The 26,564-nt window shown below is 43.6% G+C and overlaps 1 protein-coding gene across 3 annotated transcripts in view; it reads left to right on the forward strand.

The window, feature by feature from the left end:
• The first annotated feature begins 852 nt into the window (after nt 1–852).
• PARP14 (poly(ADP-ribose) polymerase family member 14) overlaps nt 853–26,564 on the forward strand; it is a 42,355-nt gene continuing 16,643 nt past the window's right edge. The window contains exons 1-19 of one of the 3 annotated variants that reach the window (XM_065841008.2): nt 860–1,128; nt 1,232–1,338; nt 1,419–1,452; nt 2,274–2,345; nt 3,199–3,396; nt 4,383–4,670; nt 6,526–6,762; nt 7,430–9,669; nt 10,848–11,081; nt 11,353–11,574; nt 12,540–12,630; nt 13,597–13,746; nt 14,238–14,300; nt 15,345–15,512; nt 16,386–16,592; nt 16,686–17,279; nt 17,767–17,912; nt 18,457–18,631; nt 18,856–19,518. In XM_065841008.2, the coding sequence (XP_065697080.1) occupies nt 936–1,128; nt 1,232–1,338; nt 1,419–1,452; nt 2,274–2,345; nt 3,199–3,396; nt 4,383–4,670; nt 6,526–6,762; nt 7,430–9,669; nt 10,848–11,081; nt 11,353–11,574; nt 12,540–12,630; nt 13,597–13,746; nt 14,238–14,300; nt 15,345–15,512; nt 16,386–16,592; nt 16,686–17,279; nt 17,767–17,912; nt 18,457–18,631; nt 18,856–19,145 (5,709 nt within the window). In that variant the 5' untranslated portion in view covers nt 860–935 and the 3' untranslated portion in view covers nt 19,146–19,518. Of the gene's footprint in view, nt 1,129–1,231; nt 1,339–1,418; nt 1,453–2,273; nt 2,346–3,198; nt 3,397–4,382; nt 4,671–6,525; nt 6,763–7,429; nt 9,670–10,847; nt 11,082–11,352; nt 11,575–12,539; nt 12,631–13,596; nt 13,747–14,237; nt 14,301–15,344; nt 15,513–16,385; nt 16,593–16,685; nt 17,280–17,766; nt 17,913–18,456; nt 18,632–18,855; nt 19,519–20,909; nt 21,206–22,321; nt 22,462–22,552; nt 22,587–24,752; nt 25,014–25,603; nt 25,841–26,564 lie in introns of those variants that run through there. The other 2 variants (XM_071810800.1, XM_065841394.2) reach the window with 2 other exon arrangements.

Below are 26,564 nucleotides of genomic sequence, written 5' to 3' on the forward strand. Positions count from 1 at the left end.
GGCAAAGTTTTGCAGGCTGAGTTTTGCGGCAAAGTCCTGTTAAGCGTCACTGAAAGCTCCCGAGCCTTTACCCAATAACTAACCGTACAGACCTTTACTTCCTAATCTCAGACAGTCAGTTTAGGAACAAATCTACCGGATTTGCTATCAAAGCCAGGTATTTTGCCTGGGTTACAGCAAGGGAGGAGAGCATGCACCTGGGTAACTGTTGAGGGAATGGTGCATTAGGAAGCAAAAGATGAATCCACCCCTGAGGAAAAAAGGCATCTCCATGGGTCTGCTCAGCAGTGTCTGATGACACCTGTATTTATCTGGCATCCACTTGTGCTTATATGTAGTGACATTTGGTTATTATCCATATATCCATATATCAGTGAAGTTAGGGGTAAAATGTTCATTTAACTGCTATCTCAATGTCTTCTATTTGGGCACATTAATAAAATACACAGCAAGAAACAGCTGAAAACTGTAACCTTTTGCAACCTGAGTCCTTCGTTGGCCATGTCCCAGCTAGCTGACAAGGTTGGCCTGGGGAAAATATTCTTAACGCTGCAATCCTGCACAGCAGTACAAGTAATTCCGATGGAGAATGTTGGAAGCGGGTGATTTTGCTTTGTGTCACGACTCGATTTGAACACAACGCAGCGAGAAGCGAAGTGTGTATTATCCGGTGCCAAGTTCAGGTATTTAAAATAGCCGCATTTGTAAAATCGGCTTCTCGTCCGCCCCTGCTTAAGCGCAATTCGCGATGTCCCGAGCAGGGCGGTGTGCGGAACCCGCGGTGTTTTCCGCGCCCTGAGGCGGCGCGACGGGCACCGGGACGTCGGCTGAGCGCCGGGGGGCCGCCCGGCGCAGGGCGGAGCCGGCACCGCTGGTTTCCTCGCCGAGGAAATGAAACTGAAAGCGGCGGCATCGGCGGAGGCGTAGAGGCGGCCATGGCGGGGCACGGACCGGGCGCCTTCCCGCTGCTGGTGCGCGGAAACTGGGGCGCCGCCGAGCCGCCCCCCGCCCTGAGGAAGAAGCTGCTCTGCTACTTCCAGAGCCAGAAGCGCTCGGGCGGCGGCGAGTGCGACCTGCGGGCTGGGACCACGACCGGGGACCTCCTGGTCTGCTTCGCCCGGCCCGAGGGTGAGCGGCCGGGGCGGGGGAGGGGGCGCTAATGACCGGTGCCCGCGTTTTGGGGAGGGGGAGTGGCCGCCGCCCTCCCCTCACCGGTGCCTGTTGTGTGCAGTGAGGCAGCGGGTGCTCGACCGGCGGGTCCATGAGCTCGAGTGGGGCCAAAGAGGGCGGCTGGCACTGCTCGTCACCGAGCTGCCCGCGGACGGACAAGCCGGTCAGGTGAGGCGGGGGCCGGGTGGGTAGGGCGGGGTGGGCGAGCGGGGCCGCCGGTAACCGCTCTGCTCTCGTTCCGCTTCCAGGAGCCGGGACGGGCCGGCGGGGCCGAGGTGCCAGGTATGGTCTGCGTGGGGAACCGGTGACTTCGCTCGTCCGGGGCTTGTGCAGCTTGGCCTTGAGCTGTGCTTCCTTCTTCCCCCGCTCCAGCACTCGCCTTCATTTTTAAAGCCGTAAAATTCGTTTCACTCGTAAAACACGGCCCTTAAGTAAACTCCAAGGTGTGCATAAAAGCTGAATGAACTACCTATACAGTTTTTGTTGTGGTTCCAGCTGACGTTGTGTGTGTTCTCCCTGTGGGCAGGAGTTTGCTAATTGTACATCACATACTTATGTCTACATGCAAGTTACTCACTTGCGTGAATAAGGGTGGGGCACAGGTGAAGACTGAGAGCACAGACTAGAAAAGCAGCCTGGCAGACATTATGATTATCTTCTAATTCAGCCGTGTTCCTTGTCGTTTTAAAGCAGCAGGTAGAGATGTTGTGCAGAATCAGAACACACCACGACAGACATTTTTATAGAGATGCCTGGCTTCCAAAGGCACTTCCCCCCAGAGGAGGGATGTCCCTGACAGATCTCTGGTTTGACAACAGTATTTTGTGCTGCCGTGTATGGGAGGACCCACTCGCAGTGCTTCACACATGACTATGTGCTAGTTTGCTTTTTAACGTTATGCCTGAAGCATCTTGAGCTTATAGAATGTTTCTGTAACCACATTCAACATATGCTGTAAAAGAAGGAACATATGGAAGTTTGTGATTACAGCCATGTCAAATGAAACTAAATTTGAGCTGTGTTAGCTCCTGAGTCTACAAAAGTGTGACCTTTTTCTTCTTGAAGTACCCAGTAACTGATAAAATGTTGTAATTTGTCTCTAGTTAATGATCCCCAGGTGTCTCTTCTTACCTGCCAGAATACAGAGACTTCTGTGTGCAGACAGCAGAAGGCAGGTAAGTGAGCCACTGATCAAACAGAGACCAGCACGTTCTTGCTTCATTTGTTTTCATTAACTTTATGCTGCAATAGTGCCCTGGTCATCGGGGTGGCTTGTGGTATTTGTCTAATGTTGCGTAGAAATCGTGTTCTCAGACTGAACTAAGTATATACAAGTATGTATTTTTTTCTTTGTACGGGTCCCTTTGGAAACTCCCCACTTCACTGGCTACCTCAGGTCAGTTCCTTAGGGAGAGTACGTGGTGGATGCTGAATGTTGTGCTGGGTAAGGCTGTCCCTACCCAGACCTCTCAGCTACCACCAGCCCCCCAGGGTGACCTGTGGTACAACAGCAGGAACTGGGTAGCCCAGCTGCACCTGAGCCCTGTGGCAGCCAGCGTATGTAGGCCCACAGTGTCACCACTTAAGGACCAAAATCAGTGGCTGGAACTATAAATAGAGACAGTACGTAGACAGATGAGTGATGATGTTTCCCCTTAGCATGGATTTGTGAAGAAGCTTTCATAGCCATTACTTCTGCTGACCTTGCCTGATAATGAATGGAAGCCTTTCCTCCTCAACTATTGATAAGACAACTCACACTAGTGATATGATCAGCTTCTTTGGGATTTAAAGGCTGTTGTGGAAAAAAACCCAAACAAAACAAACAAACAAAAAAACCACAACAAAACCCAAAGCAAACAAAAAACCAACAAACCTGAATTACTGTTTATTTGCCTGTTCTTTTCCCTGATCTTATCTGTGATCTGATCAAAAAGCGGTGTGAAAGCTTGGAAGATAATAAGCTTGTTTGGTTTGTTTTTTTCTTAACTTTTGCCTAAGGCATTAGGATGTGATCTTTCATTTCAGAATCACGTGAGAAATTGGAGACAGAAAGAGCAACACCTAGGAAATCTGTCATAGTAGTAACCACTGCCTCTGGGGAGGAGATAGAAGATGAGATTGTGGAGATGTACTTTGAAAATAAGAAGAAGTCTGGTGGGGGGACCATCGAGTCCTACATCAAAAAGGATCAGGAAATGATCATCACCTTTCAGGATGAGGGAGGTATGATTGTATTTTTTGGGTGTTATATTACTAAAGCTCCCTTTTAAAAATAAGCCTTTGCTGGTGCTGCATCCCTTTGTGGGCATTGCTCCAGAAAAAAAATGTTTAATATTCCCAAAGAGTGACGGGTTATAAAAGGAGAAAATGTGCCTGTGTTGTCCAATGCAGCTGTTGGTTTCTGACAGTGTTTATAATAACGCCCAGGGAAAGAAGTGGTTCTCTAGACCTGTCCCAAATGCTTGATAAAGGCTCACAGGAAAAAATGCAGGAGAAGTGATGTCAGGAGCACTGCAGAATAAGTAACCTTTAATTCTAGTTCAGGAGACTGGATAAAGCATAGTACAGCATTACCTGCAGATCATGGGTAAATATTATTTTCTTGTATTTTCTTTTGTATTCATTTCAATTGCCAGGATTTTGGAGACTGGGAGGAAAAGAGGTAGTATATATTATGTATTTGTAAGACAGGTGAATGCTCATCTCTGTGGAGAAAATTATTTTAAAATAGCCTCAATTTACTTGTAGTTTTTCTCTGTTTTCCTCTACACCAAAGTGCTGTTGGCTCTCTGTATGAAGGATGTATGCAAAAAGTGGAAACTGTTTATGCAAGAAAAATAGTTAAATATTTGTTAAATACACAAGATAAGCAGGATAGAAAACCTTATTTTTATTTGCTATGTATTATATGTTACTAATCTGGAGAAGAGTTTCTTGCACTTGAGGGCAGTAGAAAGGAGAGAGCACTTACTTCAAAAAGTAATTTACCTTTTTTTTCCCCTTTGTGCAGACTGGGAACATGTAGATCATAGAGCAGCTTTTATCCTGACCCTAACTTTTGATGTAGCTCTGCTTTTTTTCTGTTTCTTCAGTGATACAAGAAATAGGACTGGGCTGAGTTTGAAGTAGAGTGTAATTTACCATGTTGGTTTGCTGTGGCAGGAGGGGAAGGGAAGATTACATCTTTGTTTCTTTTCCTGTGGAACTAGATGCCCAAGAAGTTTTGCAGAGGAAGCATCACTCGGTGAAGAAAATTGATCTGTTCGTGAAGCCCTGGCAAGTGGAGGCTCTCGAGGAGCCGTGCCAAGTGAAGGACTCTGAAGAATCCCCGCATTCCAATTCAGTTGCGCTTGAAAACGTGCGGGAGACAGTAAAAGATTGCATGTTAACTATGCTGGTGGAGAACATCAGTGGCTTGTCTGAGGAGGATGGTGACTTCAGTGTGGAAATGATACCTGAAATACGTGCTGCTGTAGTTACTTTTACTGGAGATACTGGTAAGGAGGAGGCAGAATTACAAATCTTCTTTTATTAGCTACTTCTGCATGTGATGGAGTATAAACAGGAAATGATTATTTTCTGTCACAGGTTTAATCTGATATTGTGTCATTTCAAATGAGGATTTACTGTACTAAAGTTAATGATGTACACTGGCCTTTATACCTTACAGATAAAATGTAAGTTGTAAGAGGACAAGCTCTTTTTTGGACAGTTCGCAGAATGGGTAGGGCTAAAAATAAATTATAACTTTATACACGGAACAAAAGGGTGTAGTCGGGCTAAGAACAGATTGATGATAAAGGCTCTCCCTGCCCAAAAGTACTGCATGTGTAGTAATTTTGTATGGATTTGAGGGAAAATTGAACAAGTGTGTGTAACACAGCTTTTTAAGGCTATTAAATAGACCACATCAGGCTTGGGAAATCTACTGTAATAGATCAGAGGCTGGGAGAGGATGAGGGAAGCAGCATCTTCTCACAGCTGTTCCCTAGATACCTGCTGTGGCTGTTGCTGGAGCCGGGATGCTGGGCCGGCTGGACCCTGGGATGCTGAGGCAAGTCCCGCTGTCCTTCTGCAGGGTGGCAGCTCTCAGTTATGTGGAGTGTGGAATTACCACCATACGCTTTGCCTGATGTTGTGGTACCAACTACTTGTCAAGCTACTGCATGTCCGCTGTGATTTTTTTTTTGTTAGTGCGTTTGACGCCATACCCTTCTGCCTTATTAGCGGTAGATGACAAAGGCATCTTCCAGGCAGAGACGTGTCTCACTTCTCACCAGTGAGAAGCTGGGGGGAGTTCCTGTTGACTTATGGTTGATATTATTAAAAAAATTCCATCCCAGGACATGGGCAACAGTAAGTGGTATGATAAGACCAGATTCAGAAGCAGTGTAAGCCAGTGTATAGCTGGTGTAGAGATAATGGCCCCATGTTACCAGGAGAGCCGAATTAAACTGACAGCAGTGAACTGGTTCCAGGGTTCTTCCCAGTGCTGCTGAACCTGAGTCCTTTTAGGGACAAGGTGGTTTTACGTGTGTTTGATTCTGGGTGAGGAGATCAGACAGGAAAGAGAGAAAGCTGTGGAAAAATTGTAAATCTCATTAGAAGGCCAAACATGGTGAAAACATGCTAAATGCCACTTGAAATCAACTTTGTGGGTATAGTTGTAATCCTGGTAATACATAAGAATGAAGTTGCTCAGAATCTTGAAGTTATGAAGGGCTTAGTCTGTGGTATAACTAAACTGAATAAGTTTTTAGTCTCTGAGAAAGTGTGGGGTTTTCTGCTTAAGAAGTCAGAAATTATTTGCTTTTCGTATCATGGTCCAGTCCCAAATTTCTCGTGTAGCCTTTAGGAAATAAGTAGATCTCTTTAGGACTTAAATGTGTGTTTGCCTGACGCATGTAAAAGTGACTATCTTTTACTCTGATGATTAGTGGGGGGGAAATAGCCAAAAATAGAATGTGTTTATCATAGAACTGAAAGAATCCAAGTTTGAACTGTTGACTTACGTCTAACTAGTTGTGTATAAAGCCATAGCCCAAAAATGAACCTGATCTTATTTTCTTTTGGGTTAAAAGGCCACAGTGCTACTCAGTAGGAAAACTAGTGACAAATTCTGGCTATGGTAGTTGTAGCCAACAACTGCGATCAACCATGTAGTATGTATTGGGTGATGGATACCAAATATGTGGAAAGAAGTAGCTTTGTGGGCACCTCTGAGCTGAAAGATGCTTTGTAATTCAGTGCTTCGATCAAGGCACACAGCAACAATCTTCTAACATCATAGTAGAAAAGTGAGCTACTAGTTTGACCTTGTGTGGTGTTTTTTGTTTTGCTTTCTCTTTCTAGCTACAGGGGAATTTGCTAAAAAGTTTAATCAAAACCACAGAGCAAAGCAACAAAATATTACCGCAAGGTGCCTTGAGCTAACAAGAAGTGTTAGGGCTGAAAACGTACCACCTAACACACCCAGTGACTATATAACTGTGTACTTTGAAAACAAGAAGAATGGAGGTGCACAAGTGGTGGATGTTCAGCAGCTGCCTGATGAAGATGCAGCCATCATTACATTCAGTGACCATGAAGGTAATGCAAAAATATGAAGCCTTTATTTCTCTGAGATCCTTTCGCGTAAAGATCAAAATGTGGATTTTCTAGAGAAATGACTGTTTTGCCTCCCTAAAACAGAAGATCTGGTGCTTTGTGAGCAGGTCTCCACTAACTGGAGTGCGAGCTTTTTTGGACCAGCTGAGCGTGAGGCACAGAATTTTTTCCTTTTTATGCAGTTTTTTTACCCAGGCCTTGTTCATTACGCAGTTCAGGTCACAGCATGAGCTCAAGAGAGAAGAAAAGTTGAAGATAATAGATGCTCTTTTTGGGGGGAATGGAGGAGCTGTGATTTGAAACTGCTGAGTAACAGCCCAGACAACTAGTAAGTTGGGCACTTCAAGTACAGCACATAACACAAGAGGGGACAGAAACAGTGCTGTGTGTGCCGCCTCCTGGGGGTGGTCAGTGTTTGTTCTTAACTGCCTCTCTCTTAGTTTTTGGTGTTTAAAACCAGTAATTATTCAATAATTTGGACTTATTTCTATCTGGGAAGGGGATAAAATTCATGTAAAACTACTCTTAGGCATAACAAACATTATTATATAGAAAACAAAGTTAAAACAATAAAACAGCAACCAGAAGATACTTGGTTTTAAGGGCTAGCATTAATTAGGTCTTTGTTTTGTTTGTTTGTGTGTTTTAGATGTAACCAATATATTGGCAAAGCAGCATTCGCTCAACAAAACACCCATCTCTGTCTATCCTTACTTCGTCTCACTGGGAACAGCTCTGTACGGAAAGGAAGGGCCACAAATAAAGCAGCCAGATCCAATTACAGTGCCTCTGGATCGGTATATCTGGTATTACTTGCAGAAAAATAATAAGCTAATCGAGGCAATAAGTTGTGAAATGGCAAAATGCAACTGTGAACTAACGTGGCCTCACCCCTGCTGTGCAGAACCAGAAGTTACTTTGCATCCTTCAGCTGCTTTGCCTGAGCAGAAGAGATTGGTATCTCGATTGTTCAAGACATGGAATGAAGATGTTTCCACAGCATTTTCGCACAGTGTATCGAAGTACAAAGCAATTAAATGTCAAGTAAGCCCAGAGGTGTGGGAAGCCATTAGAAGCAGCTTTACCCACAGTGACGTTCTGATAATTCCATGTCTTTCCAAGGATTTACTTGTTCTAGTGGGTGAAAAAGACGTTGTGAAGAACGTTGAACAAGAGCTGAAGTTTCTGGTAGAAAAGACCACCATAGAAATTGAGAGAGAAAAGCAAAGAACCGAAGAATTAGTGGTAATGGGTCCAGGGGAATATGCGATTTTGCAGAGTACTAGTCTTGAAAAATTTCACAGAGAGTTCCCAGCCCTGCAGATATTTTATGATCCTTTGCAGAACATCATTAACCTCTGTGGAGTGCGTGAGGAAGTTTATAAAGTAAAAGGGGAAATACTAGATAATATACGCAAAATGGCAAAGAAAATGATTAATATTCACCCTTATATTTTCCAGTTTTTAGAGCATATTGATAATGAAACCCTGTCACAGAGCCTGTTTATGTCAAAACAAATTAATGCCTTTTATGAGCTTGATGCAGAAGCCATCTTCTTGAAAGGGAGTGTTCCTGAAGATCTCCAAAAAGCAGAAGAAGAAATAAAGAAGGAACTGGATCACAAAAGCATTAGTCTGGAGGATGAGTCAGTCCTCCAGAAAGAGGAATGGATGATGCTCACCAAGCAAAACTGCTCTGATGAAGCTGTAAGAGTCACGCAGGCAGGGAGTCAGGTCATCATTGCTGGTTTTTCTCAAGCAGTAGCAAAAGTCTTCACAGAACTTTCAAACTTCATAGATGAAAACACACAAGTACAAAAGGTTATAGGAGGAAAGCCTGTGGCGGTCATCATGTTTTTTGAGAAAGCAAAGGCCGATGTTTGGGGTGATTTACAGAATAAATGCGTGAAAGTTGACTTTATCACCCAGAAGAAAAAAAGAGTTATATCCTTGAGTGGTCCAAGAAGAGAAGTGCTGAAGGGAGTCACCTTAGTTGAGCAAATTCTGTCCGGTCTGCATTATAAGCGTGTGGTATTTAAAGAGCCGGGAGCCAAGTCGTATTTCAAAGAGCGAGAACCGTTTTTTGCTGCCAGTGTGAAAGAAGAATTTAAGTGTCTGGTGAGACTGGAAGAAGAAGAAGAAGAACAGCAGGAACACAGTAATGTAGACAAGCCCTGTAGGCAGGTGACCATGGGTGGAGTTGTAATAGCGGTTTATAAAGCTGACATGTGCACTCATCCGGTTGATGTTGTGGTGAACGCATCTAATGAAGACCTCAAACACATTGGTGGCCTTGCTGAGTCCCTGCTGCAAGCGGCTGGCCCGGAGCTGCAGCAGGAGTGTGACGAGCTGGTGAGGAGGAACGGGAGTTTGCAGCCCGGCTGCGCCGTGATCACGGGTGCTGGGAAACTGCCCTGCAAGAACGTCATTCACGCTGTTGGGCCCAGGTGGAGGAAGGAGGAAGCAGAAAAGTGCATGTTCTTGTTAAAAAAGACAGTCAAGAAAAGCCTACAGCTAGCTGACACGTTTAATCATCGTTCCATAGCTCTGCCTGCTATAAGTGGAGGGATTTTTGGCTTCCCGCTGGATCTGTGTACGCATTCCATTGTATCCTCCATCAGGGAGACCCTGGAAGAATCCATGGGAGACAGCAGCTTGAAGGAGGTTCATCTTGTGGATATTACACAGAAAAACATTCAGGCTTTCAGCAATGCACTGCAAGAAGTGTTTTCAGATGATTCATCTTCCTACAGGCCACTGGGTCAGACCAGTACAGTTCGTCAGCATAAGAAAAGGGAAACTTCTCAGAGCAGTAAGAGCTTCCCATTGCTAACAACGGAGGAAGGTCTTGACATTGTGCTGAAACAAGGAAGCATTGAGGACGCTATAGTAAGTGTTTATCTGCTTTTAAAATATCAAGTGTGGTGGTGGGGATGTGGGATGGGGTAGGTGTTTGTTCGGTTTTGTTTTTTAAACACAAAAAACAACCAACCTCAGACTATTATCTGTAGTCACTATTGTAAGGTATTTGATATGTTACTAAAACTGGCTGTCACTGCTGATCATAACAATTGCTGTGAGGTGGCAGTTGTACCTGATAGATACACACGGCTGTGCCGCACCGCGTCTTGTCGTCTGGTAACACAGAGGCACACAGGTTCCCCTGGTACACAGTGCATTGCAGTTTAGCAGAAGTGACTGGGAACAGCAGGAGTGGTTCTGGGCTCAAAATCCTCCTGATCCTACCTTGTTGGGCAGGAACCACATGAAAGCAGTGTTGACCTTCCTAGAAGTCTTGATTACAAGAGAGTGGTACTAGCACAAAAGCTAAAGATGTTTGGTGCTGGTTAACCTGAGTACCCCGCCATAGCAGATCCCCTGTATTGAATTGCTGACAGCTGCTTTACTGGGGTCGCTGATACTGGAAGCAACTCCTTTCAGAGCCCTTTCCACAGCAGCCGGCAAATCGCTTCAGGAGGGGATGCCTCCCACAGCTCATGTGTGCGGCTCCTCCCGTTGGCCGGGGTAGAATATACGTTACAATGTGTATAGAGGTCCTTCTTTAGGAGCTGGGCTTAGTGCTTGACACAATGTTCATGGCTCTTTGCATTTTTCTTGCTTCTGAATTACTGCCTTCATTTCTCCATAGCTTTCCTCCAGTCGTGTTTGTTTCACCTCCTCTTTTTTCTCTAGACCAGTCATGTATGGCAAAGTCCTGCTTACCTCAGTGAACATAGATTTTTGGTCTGTGCACTTCTCTTGGAGAACAAACTTCATAAACATTTTTCAAATGGAGGTAGCATGAGTACACCAGGAATGCAGAATTTTAACTTTCTACTATTGGCTTGAAATTAATTTCACTGTTAATTCAGCTTCTGTGTTGCTACAAGCAGGCTCATGGTGTTAGAACTGAACATAACTTCTCAGATTTATTCCAAAACTTTGTTCATTCTCAGACTGCTGTCCCAAATCTCTACTTTGTAAATCAGCAGACAGGCTGCATTTGATTAATCAGTGCAAAATTTAAACTTGATACTTACGTGAGTTTTTGCTTGCGTGTGTTTCAGACAGACGTCGTTGTCATCAGTGTTACCAAAGATCTCCAGCTTGACAAAGGGCCGCTCTCTAAAGCTCTGCTGAGCAAGGCAGGGCCAATGCTTCAGATGGGCTTAAAAGAAGAAAGCCTGGGAAAAACAGCCGAGGAAGGTTCTGTGTTTAAAACAAAAGGTTACAATCTTGGTTGCAGTGTTGTGCTTCATGCTGTCGTACCCACGTGGTCCCAGAAACAGACATCTCTAAAGGTATAAAGGGTTTTATTTGGCTGAATTCTAATTTGACTGGGCTTTATAGTGGGTTTAATGCCACTTTTCCTTCAAAATGGGCAACAGTGTCATAAACTTGACTTGTTCTTTTTAATCTGTGTGTCTGATCCCTCACTGACTAATTTATTCCTTGTGATGTATGCAATTATTGTATTTTAATACCAAGAGACAGCTAGAAGGGAAAGTGCTACATTTCACATACTGGGAAAAAATTACCTTCAGTAATTGAAAAAATAATTGTTCTTTACAGATTTTGGGCAATATCATCACAAAATGCCTGGAGATTGCTGAGGAACTATCTGTAAAGTCAGTTACTTTCCCAGCGATTGGGACAGGGAATTTAGGATTCCCGAGGTTTGCTGTTGCAAAATTATTGTTTGACAAAGTGTTTGAATTCAGCAGTAAAAATGGAGTCAATTCTCTTGAGGAAGTTCACTTCCTGTTGCACCCAAAAGACACAGCTAATATACAGGTGAGTTACTGTGTTCTTCTGTCTCTATTACAAGCTGTCTTAATTTGGCCGATCTCATAATACTTGGCTGTCTGATCACGTCCAAAAAATCCACAGGGTTCTTGTTCTTATCCTGAAGAAGTTTGCTGACAGTCTTGCTTGTCTGTACTGAAAGTTGTCCTTTTGGTTCTGCCCCTCATGGTCACCTGCCTGTCTTGTACAGCCCTTTCTGTTCCCTGGTAATTAATATAGACAACAGTGTAATTACTATTTATCTCATGATCTCACATAATTCTTCAGTACATAAAACTTGCCTACGGATAAAATTGCTGCAATTCCTGCATAGATGCCTTCCTTCTTGGAAAAAGGACTACTTCAATGGAATGCTGATGCCTTTTTAGGAATAAAAATTATGCTAGCATTGCTGTGCTGGTAAACTTCTCCAGTAGAAAGTCCATCAATATTCTGCATCCCCCTCTCTTCAGTGTCATGTTAACACAAATTCTCTATATCCACGCTCAAGTTATTCATTTCACACATTAATCTCTCAAAAGAGAGCAGTCATGCTGTGAATTAAGTCCAAATAAGCGTTTCTGCGTTTGTTGACTTCTACTGTATTGCACAGTAGTCAATACATTTTGAAAGGTGAAACTTGAAGGCGACTGAGCTATTGTGCATAGATAAGGGTGACATTAGCTGCAAGACTTGAGTTGGAGTGTACACTGGCCCCTCAGTGTAAGGATGACATTTGTTACTGTATCCCTTGGAATGGTACCTTGGCTGTTCTACTAGTTATTTATCAATCCTGTCTGTTGCTCGCACTAAATAACCTTGCTGTCCGACAACAACCATGTGTCAGAACTTGCCATCAGCGTTAAAGCAGATGGTATGAAGTAATTCATGTTTTTTTACTTGACTTTTCAAACCTTCATTTCTGCTGCATAATCTAGATTTCTATAGGGGTTGATTGTGATTGCCTTCTCTAGGAATTTTCTTATGAACTTGAGAACAGATGTGGAAATGCTGTAGATGCGAAAGTGCAGAAGGCTACTCCCAGTAAGGCTAACCAAGGCACAGGTAAGCTCGTTCCACAGCAGCTGTGTGCCTAGTAGATTTCTTTTAAGTTATTTTAAATATTCCAGGGAATGCATTTATTATGGATGTTTAGGTGTTTGTTTGGTGAGAATGTTGTTCCTGAAGTCCAAGTAGCTGTTGAAGGGGCTGCTGTAAAGGCAGCATATGGTATTTTTAGGCTGAGTGTCTATAATATCTGAAACAGTGTTGGAGATACTAAGAAAAAAAATGTACCTGTGACTCCTTATGTGGATAGTGCCTCTACAAACCAGGACAGCGGAAGCTACCATTTGCCGAGGGCATAGTGGGGCTTTTTCTTTTATTGCTGCAGTACTTGATTAGATCATGAACAGATTGGTGTCTTCCTGTGTCCTGGGAAGGCATGTGAGTTCCTGGTTATATGTCTTAAAGTGGCCTCTTTGGAATAGTCTTAAATCTTTTACATGTTCAGATGAACAGCAAAACCAAACTGAAATATGTTTGGCGTTATCCAGCCTAATGGAAATGCAGAGTGTAGAAAATGAGTTACATGTTGAAAACTTGATTAAGTTTTTTACCAATAAAGCTTAGGTACAAAGTTCCTGTCACACAGTAGAGAACCTGCCTGAAAACTCTGCGAGACAGAGGAGCCAAGGGAGTGAAACTTGGAAAGTCTGTGGCTCTCTTACCTTGGAATTTTGCAAAGGCTTGTATAGTGTGATAAAATGTGGCAAAGTAGTGTCTGTATACCAGGTGTGCAGCAAAACAAGGATTTTTTTCTGCCATCTCAGCACGAATAGCAATGCTGGGAATAGGTGATGGTTAGCCGGAGACTGCTGTGAGAAGGAATGATTTTCAGTTGATGTGGCAGGCACTGGCGGAGTCTGGAGCCAAACTGGGGTCTCTGTAGGTGTTGCACCCATGAATAAGTCCGTTATCTTTCACTTCATTCGTCCCATCTGTTAAGCGTCTGTTATTTCTTTCCTGAAGCTGCATCTGGTGCTTCTTCAACCCCAACACAGGATGGACACGAAATGAAGATTGGCTCTGTTGTGTTCCAAGTGGTGGAAGGCGATATTACCAAGGAAGACGGAGATGTCATTGTAAACATAACAAACCAAACCTTTAACCTCAAATCAGGTATTTTATTTGGTAGTATGTGTGGTTGGAAGGGCTGGGTGAGAAGAGTAGGAAGCATTTCTTTCATTGTTTCAAATGCTTTTGTTTCACAGTGTAGTTTGTTTTGTTTCTTAGGGCACAAAGGTTCAATTAGGCAGTGTTTGAAACTTTCATTTTCTTATTTATCTGTGCCACAGGATGGCATTTTTAAGACTTGCAGAAAGGGAAACTAATAATTTTAATTTTTTTTTTATAGAACATCTCTCAGACCAAAGGAGAAGACAAACCTCAGTGAGGTCTTGACCTCAGTGAAAGTTGTTAGGTACTTTAGACATCACTTTGAATTGAAAAGCGTAAGCCTAAAACTTAGGCAACAGTGCTTTTCAATCATAACCTTCACTGTTACCAGGATTGAGATATCTTAGATGTTATGTGATACACAGTTCTGCCTCAGATGAGGCTTTAACAGCATTAACAGTAACAGTGGGTTCTTATGTCTCTTCTTATTTAAGGTGTCTCTAGAGCAATTCTGAATGCTGCTGGAAAAGCAGTTGAAGATGAATGTGCTCAACTAGGTATGGTATGATATTTCTGACATACTTTCTGAAAGTGTCTGTGCATGACAAGGCATCTGTTGCAATACTTTCTCAGTGCCTATTGTACATCCATCTGTATTATGAGCTGTGTTACATCATCTTGTTTTTAATCAGTGAATGTGATATTTGTAAAACATCTAATGAGGGAAGGAAAAGGAAAATCTTCAACAAGAGAGGGCTTATAAGCATATGTAAGGAACTAAATCTGTTCATTATTGCATACTCTTATTCCAATAAAGCTTTCCATGATGAAAACTGATCATGTCTCCCTCGAACAGAGCCATAAGCAAGGGATGTTGTTGGCAGAAACTTTAATAGAGAAGCCATACCTCACTGGAAGCAACTGTCTACCTGCAGTTCCTTTTGTCATTCCCAAGCAACAAAAAGATAACGTTTGCTGTTGGCTTAACTAGCAACCCACTGCCACATCCACTGTGTGAACAAGAGGGAACACGAGTGACGTTGGTTTCCTGCCTCAGAAGAGGCTTTTTTTTGTAGACCAGATTCAGCTAGTGAACAGCAAATACAATGAAGGGGGAGAAGGGATGGACAAGCATGGGGTTTAAAACCCCACGAAATAAGGGAAGCAGGGTGTGGAGGTCAGCTTGGAAGACCAACCAAAGGAAAATAATTATGTGGAAGTGATTAGAGGTAAACCTCTGGGCAGGCCAAGAGAGTAATTCAGAATAGACGCCCCGAGGGGAGATAGCATGCTTGCGTGTGCATGAAAACAGGGTGTAGCACTAGTCTGCATGAAGTTCTTCAAGTCGGCAGAGCAAACTTGACAACTAAAGGGCCACAAAATTTATTTGCTAAATGAGGCAAATATTTTACAAACACAAGTAGAATCTTTGTGTCTTGAAAGTTGAAATAGAGAGTGGGGGTTGCACAGTTTGTGGACGGAGTCTTGAAGCCTATCCTGAGACATATTTGTTACCATTTCTTATTTCCTAATGAGAATTAGTATGCATTTGTATTGTGGATAATTGTTGATTGATTACGTTCTCCTACTTAATGTTTCAGCCTTGCAATCCAAGCAGCTCTATATCACCACCCAAGCTGGAAACCTACCATGCAAATATATAATTCATTTTGTTGCCCAAGAGGATATCAAGTCACAAGTCTCCCAAGTGCTTCAGGAGTGTGAATTACAGCAGTACAGCTCTGTCGCCTTCCCAGCAATTGGAACAGGTCTGTGTCTCCCTTTTGAAATGGGTTCAGTGCATATGGTTCTGCTGATCTCGGGGTTGAAGTGATGAGTTTTATTTATTTGGAGGGGTTATTCTTTAGTGAAAATATATTCAGAAACTGCAGATTTAAACTGTTGTTAGAAGCTTATGAAGACCTAGAAAGCTTCATTCGTTGCATCAGGTAGTATGTGAAGAGTATGAGTGCTCTAGAGCTGACACTTCCTTGCTAACTGGGGTTCGAAGGTACATCTGTGCTTCCGGAAGAACCATAAATGTTTGTCACGGCAGCCTGATATGTGTGAGCAGCTCATGGCAGAATACCCAGGGAGCTACTTTTCCATTGCTGAAGTCAGTAGACAATGCAGCTCTGGCTAGCAGCCACACAGGTAGGGTTGATACAGATGGAAGGTTAAAGTGTTGAAAAGGCCAGATTGTTCCTTTTTTTTGTTATTTTTAGTTAGACCAGTAGAAGTCCCTGGAGTCAGAGAACCTGGAATTGGGCCCCATGCATGTAGGGACCTCTTGTGTGAATACAACTTGACTTGCTTTTTGAGCAGAGTTGATCACTGGGCCACTGAGCGTGAGGCCTGTGGCCTGTTAGGTGACCAGGGTGTATCATCCACATCATAACCTGATCAGTCGCCATGTCAACAAAAGTAAACTTCCATTTTATATTTTTTCCTTGCTGGAAAGCTGGTCTCAAACCTCCTAATAAATAAAAACCTTCCTTAACTGCCAGCCTGAAGTTATTTCTGACTTGTTTGTGATGCAAGTGGTTGTGGGTATGTTCATAACTGTTCGTCTAAAGGTGTTTTAACCATTTGTAACAATTATTAACCCTTTTTAAAGGCAAAATGTTTATGACTTGTTTCAGGCGAGGCAGGCCGTGATCCAGCAGCAGTAGCTGATGACATGATAGATGCAGTAACAGACTTTGCAAGAAGTAACTCTTCTCCATCTGTGAAAACTATTAAAGTTGTCATCTTTCAGCCACATCTGCTGAGTGTGTTCCATGCAAGCATGCAGAAAAGAGAAAGGCCTATTAGAACAGCAGCCAACATGATCCTTTCCAAGTTAACGTGTAAGTAGATGTCACTTAAATACAGGTTATAGATCAATCTGTTTAGCACCAGCTGATAACTGTTAATGATGACATTTGTGTATTTCGATGTAGCATTCTGGAGCCCTGAGAAACGTTCCCCAAAGGAAAAACCCAAAGCAGTTTTGGAAAATAAAATCGACGTGGCTGTTGTGCAGATTTGTGGCGAAAACAAGAAGAAAGTGGAAGAAGCTGAAAACTGGTTGAAAACTGCAATTTTAAAGGAACAGTTTAACACAGAAATCCAAGATGAGGCTATCTTTAATTTTGGCGAAGCAGAGAATGACGAACTGCGTTACCTACAAAAGAAGTTAAAAATATGTCTTTGTTTGGATAGTAACTCCATTAGAATTTCAGGTGTTGAGAAAGATGTCTGGATTGCTTATTCAACTGTTCAAAAAATGATCCACAGGGTAAAAGCTGCTAAACAGGATGAGATCAGGGCAGAACTTCTACAAAACTTAATTGAGTGGAAATATTTGAAAAAGGATTCCTATGTGCCCTTTGACAGTCTCACAAATATGCAGTTGGAAAATGCTTCCATAGCAAAGCAGAAAGATGTTTCAGTCACCATTAATAAGAAAAAATACACAGTGAATGTAGACGCTAGATATGCTGTGGATGGCCAAGGAAAACGTATACCTGTTATACGTATTGATAAATCTGAAGGTAAGTAAAGGCACCTCGACAGATGGATGTTTCCGTGTTAAAACCAGGTTGAATCCAGCTTGGTAAGAAATTGTAAGAATATGCAAAATATTATTAGGAACTTTGTGTGGATCCACTTATGGAGAGTGTATAAAGGAACTGAATTGGGAAATGAAAATGAAAGAATCTGGCTGTTGTTTTAAATTTTTAGAGATGTAGGTAATGTGTTCTGAGATAAAAGATGTTGCAAAGATTCCCTCTTCAGCTGTGAAGAATAGATTTTTCTAGGAACTATCAATTCAGGCACATCAGTTGCCAGTGCAGTGGCAAACTAGAAACTACAGCGCCTGAATCCTCAGGTAAAAGACCCATGAAACACTCTTGGCTGACAAAGACCAGTAGGCACTAGTGATAAGCTAGATGTATGGACTTTTAGAAGTGTCTGTAGCAGAGCATATTCATGTTAAGCAGAGGATCTGCGTAAATATGATTTATTTTTCTTCTGCAGATCAAGAATCAACAGTGCTCCCTGCAACATGGGACGATATGCAAAACCAGCGACTCAAAATAGTGAAACTAAAACCAGAAACACGGGAGTATAGAGATGTGCAGGAAAAGTTTCTGAAGACCTGTCACTCCTTCAGAATTGAAAAGGTGAAAACATGTCAGCATTCCTGAGCATAAATATTTTGATAACAAGTGATGAAGATTACTAATAACAATGGAAAAATAAATTCCACTGGGTTTTCTGAAGTTGGGCAAGTCTTTATGGCTGTCACTAATTTTAATTTGCATTGGTTTAATTTGCATTTAACATATTTGGAGCAAGTCTTAAGCAGTTGCTTCTTCAGCATCCAGTGAGAGTGTTCTTTCTTGGAATCACTTCTGCCATAGTAGAGCACAGCATTTGCTCACTTAAGCCATGTGTGCTTTGCAAGTAGGCAGGTCAACTATGCCCCAGAAACCTGCGATAACTGGCCCATATTGTTTCCCATGGAGTCTTGTCGTGTTTGGGGCTGGGTTCTGCTGTCTGTCATGTCAAAGTTTGGAGTGATCTGGCTAATTTGTTTCATAATCTAGTATATGTGCATTGGAGTTAGGAGGGGAATCTTGGAAGCAGATTGAATTGTTGATAACACTAACGTTTTTCATGACACCAATCTAAAGAAAATGAATGTCTTACTTTCAAACTTTGCAGATTGAAAGGATACAGAACCCATTCTTTTGGAAGGCCTACCAAATAAAAAAGTGTGAAATGGATAACAAAAATGGTAACAGAAATAATGAGAGGCTTCTGTTTCATGGGACAAATAAGGAGTCATTAGACTTGATTAATAACCATGGATTTAACCGGAGCTATGCTGGAATGCACGGTAATGTGAATTTCAAAACAACTCTTGTTTTCCTGATTAGGGCTAGGACTGATTTGCCTTGCCATCTCTATAGTCCTGCCTTGTATGCAAAAATATTTGTATCATTAAATCTCTCTATTGCAAATAAAAAGCAAAATTGTCAAGAGATTCACAGGCTCTGAAGATGGCAGATGAGTGATTGCTGCTACTGAAACGTTCACTAACATTTGTTTCTCTGACTACAGCTGCAAACTTTGGAAATGGAACGTACTTTGCTGTTAATGCCAACTATTCTGCCCACGACACCTACTCTAGACCAGATGTGGATGGGAAGAAGCACATGTACTTGGCTCGAGTCCTGGTGGGAGAATATGGTCTGGGGACGAAAGGATCAATTATTCCAGATGCAAAAAATGCCAGTGACCCTACAGATCGGTTTGATAGTTCAACTGATAACGTGAACCAGCCATCCATGTTTATTATATTTAATGACATTCAAGCTTACCCAGAATACCTTATCACTTTCATGAGATAAGCATTTTGATTGCAGCCAAGGTTGCATGTCTTTTAGTCTGGCTGTAGGGCACAAACACTTATACCAAAATGTGCAATTAATTTCTTAAAGTTTGTTTACACTCTGGTAATTTTTGATAGCACAGCTACTCTAACTCTTGATCTAAATATTCTACTGAAAACCTGTGTTTGATTACATATCAAGCTTTTATAGGGTGTTTAGTCTATCCCTGCAGCCTTACGCTCATCCTAGTTGCACTTGCAAGTGGGGAACACGGGTGGGAGGTTGGAAGGGATCTTCCTTCAGCCACCCATGGGTCAGTGCTGCATTTCTGATGGCTTCTTACACTCTGACAGTCTGCATTGTGTGGTTTTCAATAAATGAACTACCTGTAGTTAATGGCTTGTGTTTATCTAAACCTCTGCAAATGCTTAGTGTTGGTTTTCAGCCAATGAAGTTGACATCTCAAATAGGGATTTGTTTGTTAATACAATAGCTCTTCATGATGCAGCACCTCCAAATTCTAAAAACCCTTGACTCCTCTGAAGGTACTAGATTTGACTTATTTGATTGGATGATTAAGAGAAAATATTCCAATACTTGCTTTACATAATTTGCTATTTAAAGTTTTTCTGTGGGTGAGTGTGGCAACGTGAGCAATAATCATTGCAGGGTAAGCATTGCTGGGGCACATGTTTTCTAGGACAGGTGGTATCAAATATTATGAACCTGCACATCAGGCTCTTCCTTCACACCTCACCCCCTCACTCCCTCTACAAGTGGCTGGAACCACTTGTTTTGGGTTTTATTGCTTTGGATTACGTCAGTTTTCTAACTGTTGAAAAATGCTGACTGATTAATTCGTAGAGCTTGAATTCAAGAGATGGGTGTGGGGGCCAGAAGTCTATAAGTTTTGCTTTTAAAATGAATAAACTTAATTGATCTCTGTAACAAATCCATCAGCATGACAGAAGTCAGAGGTGATGTCTTAGTGTGCTTCCCTGCAGCTCTACTGGTCTGAACTTTCTCCCCAGGAGGACAGTAGCACATCTGTTCTCAGCTTCTCCATTGCCACAAGAAACTGTAGAGAACACCATGGTGGTTTTTCACCAGTGCTTGCCTTACAGGTGCTTTGGGTATCAGGTGCAGAGCAGAAACCTGTACCACTAGGGTCTGTGCAGGTGATGCTGCTTCTCCAAGTGAGTTTATTAGAATCATAGAACAATTTGGGTTGGAAGGGACCTTCAAAGCTCATCCAGTCCAACCCCCTGCCATGAGCAGGGACATCTTCAACCAGATCAGGTTGCTCAGAGCCCCATCCAGCCTGGTCTTCAATGTCTCGAGGAACAGGGCATCGACCACCTCTCTGGGCAACCCGGGCTCACCACCCTCAGTGTAAAAAATTTCTTCCTCATGTCTGGCCTCAATCTCCTCTCCTTTAGTTTAAAACAATTACCCCTTGCCCCGTCACAACAGGCCCTGCTAAAACGTCTGTCCCCATCCTTCTTGTAGGCCCCTTTTAAATAGTGAAAGGCTGCAATAATCTAAAGGGGAGGAAGCTGAAGAGTACGGCGGGGACCTTGTTCCTCCAGCAGCGTGACGGTTTCCAGCTCCCGGCACAGAGACATTATGCAGAGGGTGTTCTCGGAAATCCTGCCGGGGACAGGAGCGCAAGGGTGCGGGTGTGAAGCCGTGCCCGGCCACCCGGGGCAGGTGTGTGGTGACAGCCGGGGGAGGTACGGACCTTGGTTGCGCAGCAGCGCCCGTCTCGGCCCCCGCTCCTCGCTCCTCGCTCCCCCCGGCGGGCAGGGCCCGGCCGGCTGCCGCCTGCAGCCCGCCCCGCCGGGAAACAAAAGTGAAAGCCAACGGGGAGACGAGCCGGCCGGCCATGGCGGGGCACGGGCCGGGCGCCTTCCCGCTGCTGGTGCGCGGAAACTGGGGCGCCGCCGAGCCGCCCCCCGCCCTGAGGAAGAAGCTGCTCTGCTACTTCCAGAGCCAGAAGCGCTCGGGCGGCGGCGAGTGCGACCTGCGGGCTGGGACCACGGCCGGGGACCTCCTGGTCTGCTTCGCCCACCCCGAGGGTGAGCGGCCGGGGCGGGGAGGGGGCCTGGGCGGGTGAGGGGTCCGGCGGGTCCGGGGGGGCGCTGCGGCCGCGGGCTGCCCGTCTAACCCAGGGCGGAGTGGCCGGGAAAGGGGTTTGTGTGTTGGCTCCTATAGAAGTGAGTGTGTATTGTGAGTTACACCTTTAACTTTCTGCAAGTTAAAATATACATACTGATGTAATTATTGTAGTCAATGTGATGTATGCTATCTAGTATGTAACATACACATCTATAGTATGCGATGTCATATGCATTCTGCAATATGCAGTGTAGCATATATAATATGTATTTGCTTCTATATGCTTAAAATCGGTACTTAGTACTAGCCTGTAGATTGCATTTTGAATAACACTAGGCTATAAGTTAATAAATCTGTCCTACCAGGTATATATCCATATTTTTTTTGCTGCACAGTAGTATTGTCTAGATTGCACTTGGATTAGTAATGCTTATGTTAATATAACTTAATATGTATTTTAACTACAGAGATATATTTAACATATATAGCATATTTTAGTGCTAGAGTTAGGTTATGGTTGGACTTGATGAGCCTGAGGGTCTCTTTTAGCCATAACGATTCTATGATTCTATATGATAGTAATGTGCGTTTATCTATATAAACTTGCAGCAAGGTGGAAAGCATTTACCTGCAGTTGTGTTAAATGTATACATATGCATGGATGTACATATGTGTGCATAAACACTCACACACATATATATATACACTTTCTTTTTCTTTCTTATGCTTCCCGATTGCGGGCTCCCCCGCTGGTAAGTCAAGGACATGCAGTCTCGGCACTGACTGGACCAGGCTGTGCCAGCACCCCGGTGCTGCAGCCCCAGCACTGGCTGGGAAATGTTGGGTAGAGCCGACCTTCACATCTCTGGTGGGGTTTTTGGGCAGAAATAATATCCTGTGCTACTCTTCCTTTTCAAGAGGAATGCCTTATGCTTGCTGTTGTAGCATCATGAGTTTAAAGCGCTTTCATTTTGTGGGGCAGTATGTGTGTCTTAATGTAATGGTGGAAAAGCGATACGTAATGTAAAGTTTTATTTCTATTTAGATTGTCACTGGGGTTTGTTTGTTTTATTCAGTGAGGCAACGAGTTCTTGGGAGACAGTCTCATGAGCTTTGTTTGGGAGAAAAAAGAAAATTGAAGTTGATTGTCACAGAGCCTGAAACAGCACTAACTGCTCAAGAGGAGGCATTGGAAGAAAAACTAGTTCCCACAAAGGTGAATAAAAATTGTAAATGTAACAAGCACTTTGAAATAGTGGTGAGAGTTTCAAATCAGTTACTGATATTTTGCTTTCATTTTATTTTAGGCTCTGGATGCCATGAGCAGCCTTCAAACAAAAGGTGATTCTTCATTAAACAAACATGTTGGTGCTTTTCTCCACACTCAGCTCCAGTTCTGTGGGGAGTTGTGCTGAAAGTTTCTGAGTTTCACAGCCTGACTCAGGTGATAGAGGGAAGGAAAGGTGTCTGGCCAGAGACACTGTAGACTTGATCACCAAGGATGGACTTCACCTTGCCAGACTTAGACCATGTGCCTGGTTTTAACTCCTAAAATAGCCGTTTTAGTCAGAAGAGCATCTGCAGAGGGGGGTTTAGTTCCCTTATCCTGCATAACTGCTCTAAGATAAGATCTGCATAGAAGCACCTAGATCAAAGGTCTTAATCCCAGGCCTGGTGTCTCTGTGCTCCCTGCAGCCAGGAGAGTCTGTAAAGGCAAGTGGTGCATCTCCCCAGCACCCCAGTGACTTTGGTTGGGCCCTCGTTTAGCAATATTTTGCTAAGCTTTCTGATTCAGAAAGCAATCAAGAAAACAGTACTGCACACCCAAATATACCCACTTCTGTGAAGAGTAAGTACTCAGCCCCAAGACAGACCAGTTAAGAAATTCTTCAGTGATTACCCCCATGTCTTTTCCTTCCTATATGAAGTCTTGTTTGGTGCTATTTTGTGTGGTTTTCCCCCTTTCAAAATTAGGTACTCAAAGTTGTCATCTACTATTGTTTAGTTACACTAGAGAGGGCCCCGAAAATCTCCAGATGCTGCTCTTAATCTCTTTGTTGGATCAGTCTAGCTTTCAGTTTTGTTTTGTTGGTACTTTCTTCATTGGACACAGTGAAACAGGATTCCTGTCAGTGATTCGGAAACAATTAACTAGCATCTGTAGAGCTATTGCTTTCGTGGTTATTTCTTTTGGTTACTTCTTGGCTGGCTTATGCTGGTAGACCTTCAAAGGCAGCTGTCTTCTGTAGATGTTGTGGGTTTGGTATCAGTTGCTGTTGTACCTCGGGAGAGCTGCGAGTGGGCAGAGCAGCCTGTTTGTGCTGCCGCCTGCTCCAGCCTCCCCACCCCACGCCTCTGTCTCTCTCCTTGGGGCTGCCCCTCCCGGCCAGCTTGTTGGGTGCTGCCACAGCACTGAGGGATTTTTGGGTGTTCTTGAGCAAAAGCAAGCAGAGACCTTACCCTCACACCCCTCATCAGTTGTGTGACTGTTCCACAGAGCTCCTTTCCCCTCACTCGTACCTGTCCTCTGCCATGGCCAGAGATGGTGGCCCTGGAGGTTTACACTGAGGGTGGTGAGCACCAGGGTTTCATTCGATGCTCCTCTCCCCACCATGGCACAGGGATGTACCAGTTTACCAAACTGAGTGGGGCTTATGCTCCTGCTCATATTTGTCAGGGCAAAGAGTGGAGAGCTGCCTTTGGTGAGTGTGGGCATCTTGAGCACCCTGGGGTGCCTTTTGGCCTGTGCAGTGCCCCGCCACCCTGCAGGGCTCTGTGACCATCTTCTTCTGTGACTTGCTGGACGGTTGTGTCCCTGCATACCTGGGTGACACGCCTAGTTTACTCGAGGCACACAGAGGAACAAGTCATTTGTGTTCAGGATGTTCTTGCCTGCCTCCACCCTCGTCTGTCTGCAAAGCTGGAGACGTTCCTCCCTCCAGCAGCCACTGGACATCTGGGGTACTCGGTGGGCACCCTTGTTATATTTTCTACCTGCAAAAATTTGTTACATCCCTGCCAGCCTTCTGTGCACGTGGGTCCTTCATCGCTGTGGTGCCACACTGGTGGTGGGAGACCGTGGTCATCAGGGGGCTTTGCATCGAGTCGTGCAGGGCTGCTGGTGGCCTGTGGTCCCTGCGGATGTCCCGAGCTGTGTTCAGGCTTGTTGTGCTTGCACATGGGCCAAGAAACTGATACAGAGGCTGAGCAGCTGTGGCCAGTTTTGGGGTTTTGATTTTATTTGTGTCTATGACTCAGAGATATACCAGTGACCTTGGACCTGTTTATACATGGCTCATTTTGTGCCACCAAACAAGCTGCCTACAGTCCCGCGAAATATCACATCTGGGCTGTTTTGGATCCCAGAATGTTCCAGGGTACCCTGCAGTATTTGTTTGGTTAGATGATCTCTTTTCTTGGGAAGGGAGAGAAAGGGTAAGCAAAATCTCTTTATTCCAGGAAATGTGTACCAATATGTCATATGGCTTATTTCTCTTTCTGCTGAAGGTGACACAAAAGCCTTGCAGAAGGCGAGGAGTCTTGTTCCAAACAGTGACCTCCAGGAGGAAGCTGGCTGTGCAGGGGACATCGCAGAAAAACCTGCAAAGGCCTCTTCTTCAGTGGTGTTTGAAAACATACAAGACTGCAGTCTAAAGTGCCTACGTATCCTGTTGGAGAACATCAGCAACCTGTCAGTAGATGATGACTTCACTGTGGAAGTGATACCTGAAATAAATGTTGCTGTAGCCAGATTTATAAAAAGTATTGGTAAGACAGGATGAACACCCTCATTAATTTCCATGTTTATTTACCAGTAATAGTTTTCAGAGATTGATTCCTCTCCTGTTAGAGATTCAGCCAGTTTTGAAAATGTACCTGGACTGTAGTCTCTCAAGAAAGATATAAGTCTTACCCAGAGCTCCATGAAAATGCCTGTGATTCAAATGTGACACTGAAAAAAGAAAATTGTGCCATATTCATTAATTGAAATTGTCTCTATCTTATTTTGAGTTAAGATGGAGAAGATTTAGAAATAGATGGAGTGTGGAGATGAGTTCTGGAAATTATTGAAGTATATAAAGTCTCTATTTGAGAAGGTGGTGAAACAGTGAGAAGTGCTTAGCCCATACAAGAGGTGAATAAGGGGGGAACAGAGACACAGTGATGAAAAGCAGAGAGTAACATGGCTGTGTGCATTTACCCTTTTTTGTTCCAACACAGAGTTATTTGGCACCAAAGATGGTTTTGCTTCCACTACAGTGAGAAGTAGACTCAGCTCATTTCTTTGCCAGAAGTGAAAGCTGGGTCTGATAACAACGCAGGAAAATGGTCAGTTCACACTGCTTTTCTGTTTACAGATACTGAAGAATTTGTCAAAAACTGTTCACAAAACAAAAGAGTTAAAGCATTCAAAATGAGTGCCAGGCTTCTTGAATTGACCCAGAGCATCAAGGTTGAAAACCTGCCAGACGGCGTTTCTGCAGATTTCATCACCATTTATTTCGAGAATGCACGGAACGGAGGGGGGCCCGTGTCAGACATCCAGCTCTTCCCCGAGGAGAACTCGGCCATCATTACTTTCTGTGATCACAAAGGTAACGCTGTCCTTCACCTGGCCAAACTGCTCCCAGGTGGAGGACCTGAAAGAAAATTACTGCAAATGTGGGCATTAGGGGAAGCCTGGCTTGCTGTCACTAAAGCCAGCGTACACTGTTCTGTTCTGCAATTAGAAACTCTGCTGCATGTCTCTTTTTTTATGTTGCCAAAGGTTCTTTTTACTACCTGCTTTGTGCATGGGTTGTTCCTGCTGATGTTTTTTTTCCCCCATTTACACAGCTTTTTATCAACATGAATTGTAGTTACAGGTACAGCAAGCAGGATCTGCCAATGGCTTCAGCTCTCACAGTTAGCTTTCAGAAACTAATTAAGGTCAAACATCTTCATTATCAGGGAAGAACACAGCTAAAGAACAATCTTGTTACTATTCCTGGTGAGGAATCACTGTCCTGGTTTTGTACCAGCGCAACCTCTAGTAGATATCTCTCTGTGTTAGGAGACTCCAGGCTTAGTAAATTCTTTTACTTTAATTAAGGATATATGCCAAGAGATGGTTTTTCTTCTGACTCTCAGAATTTGCTTAATTATATTTTGTACATTAAGTTCATATATAATTTGGATCATTGTACCGTGGTTTTAAGTCCCTGACAACATTATAATTCCTTTCCTTTGGCCCTTCTGCCCATTGCCAACTGAAATGGAAGAGGAGCATTTCTTAGTAGTACATTGATATGGCCCAGCTCTGTGGAGAGGTTTGCTTAG

The sequence above is a fragment of the Patagioenas fasciata genome, chromosome 7, assembly GCF_037038585.1.
Source record: "Patagioenas fasciata isolate bPatFas1 chromosome 7, bPatFas1.hap1, whole genome shotgun sequence".
Lineage (NCBI taxonomy): Eukaryota > Metazoa > Chordata > Aves > Columbiformes > Columbidae > Patagioenas > Patagioenas fasciata.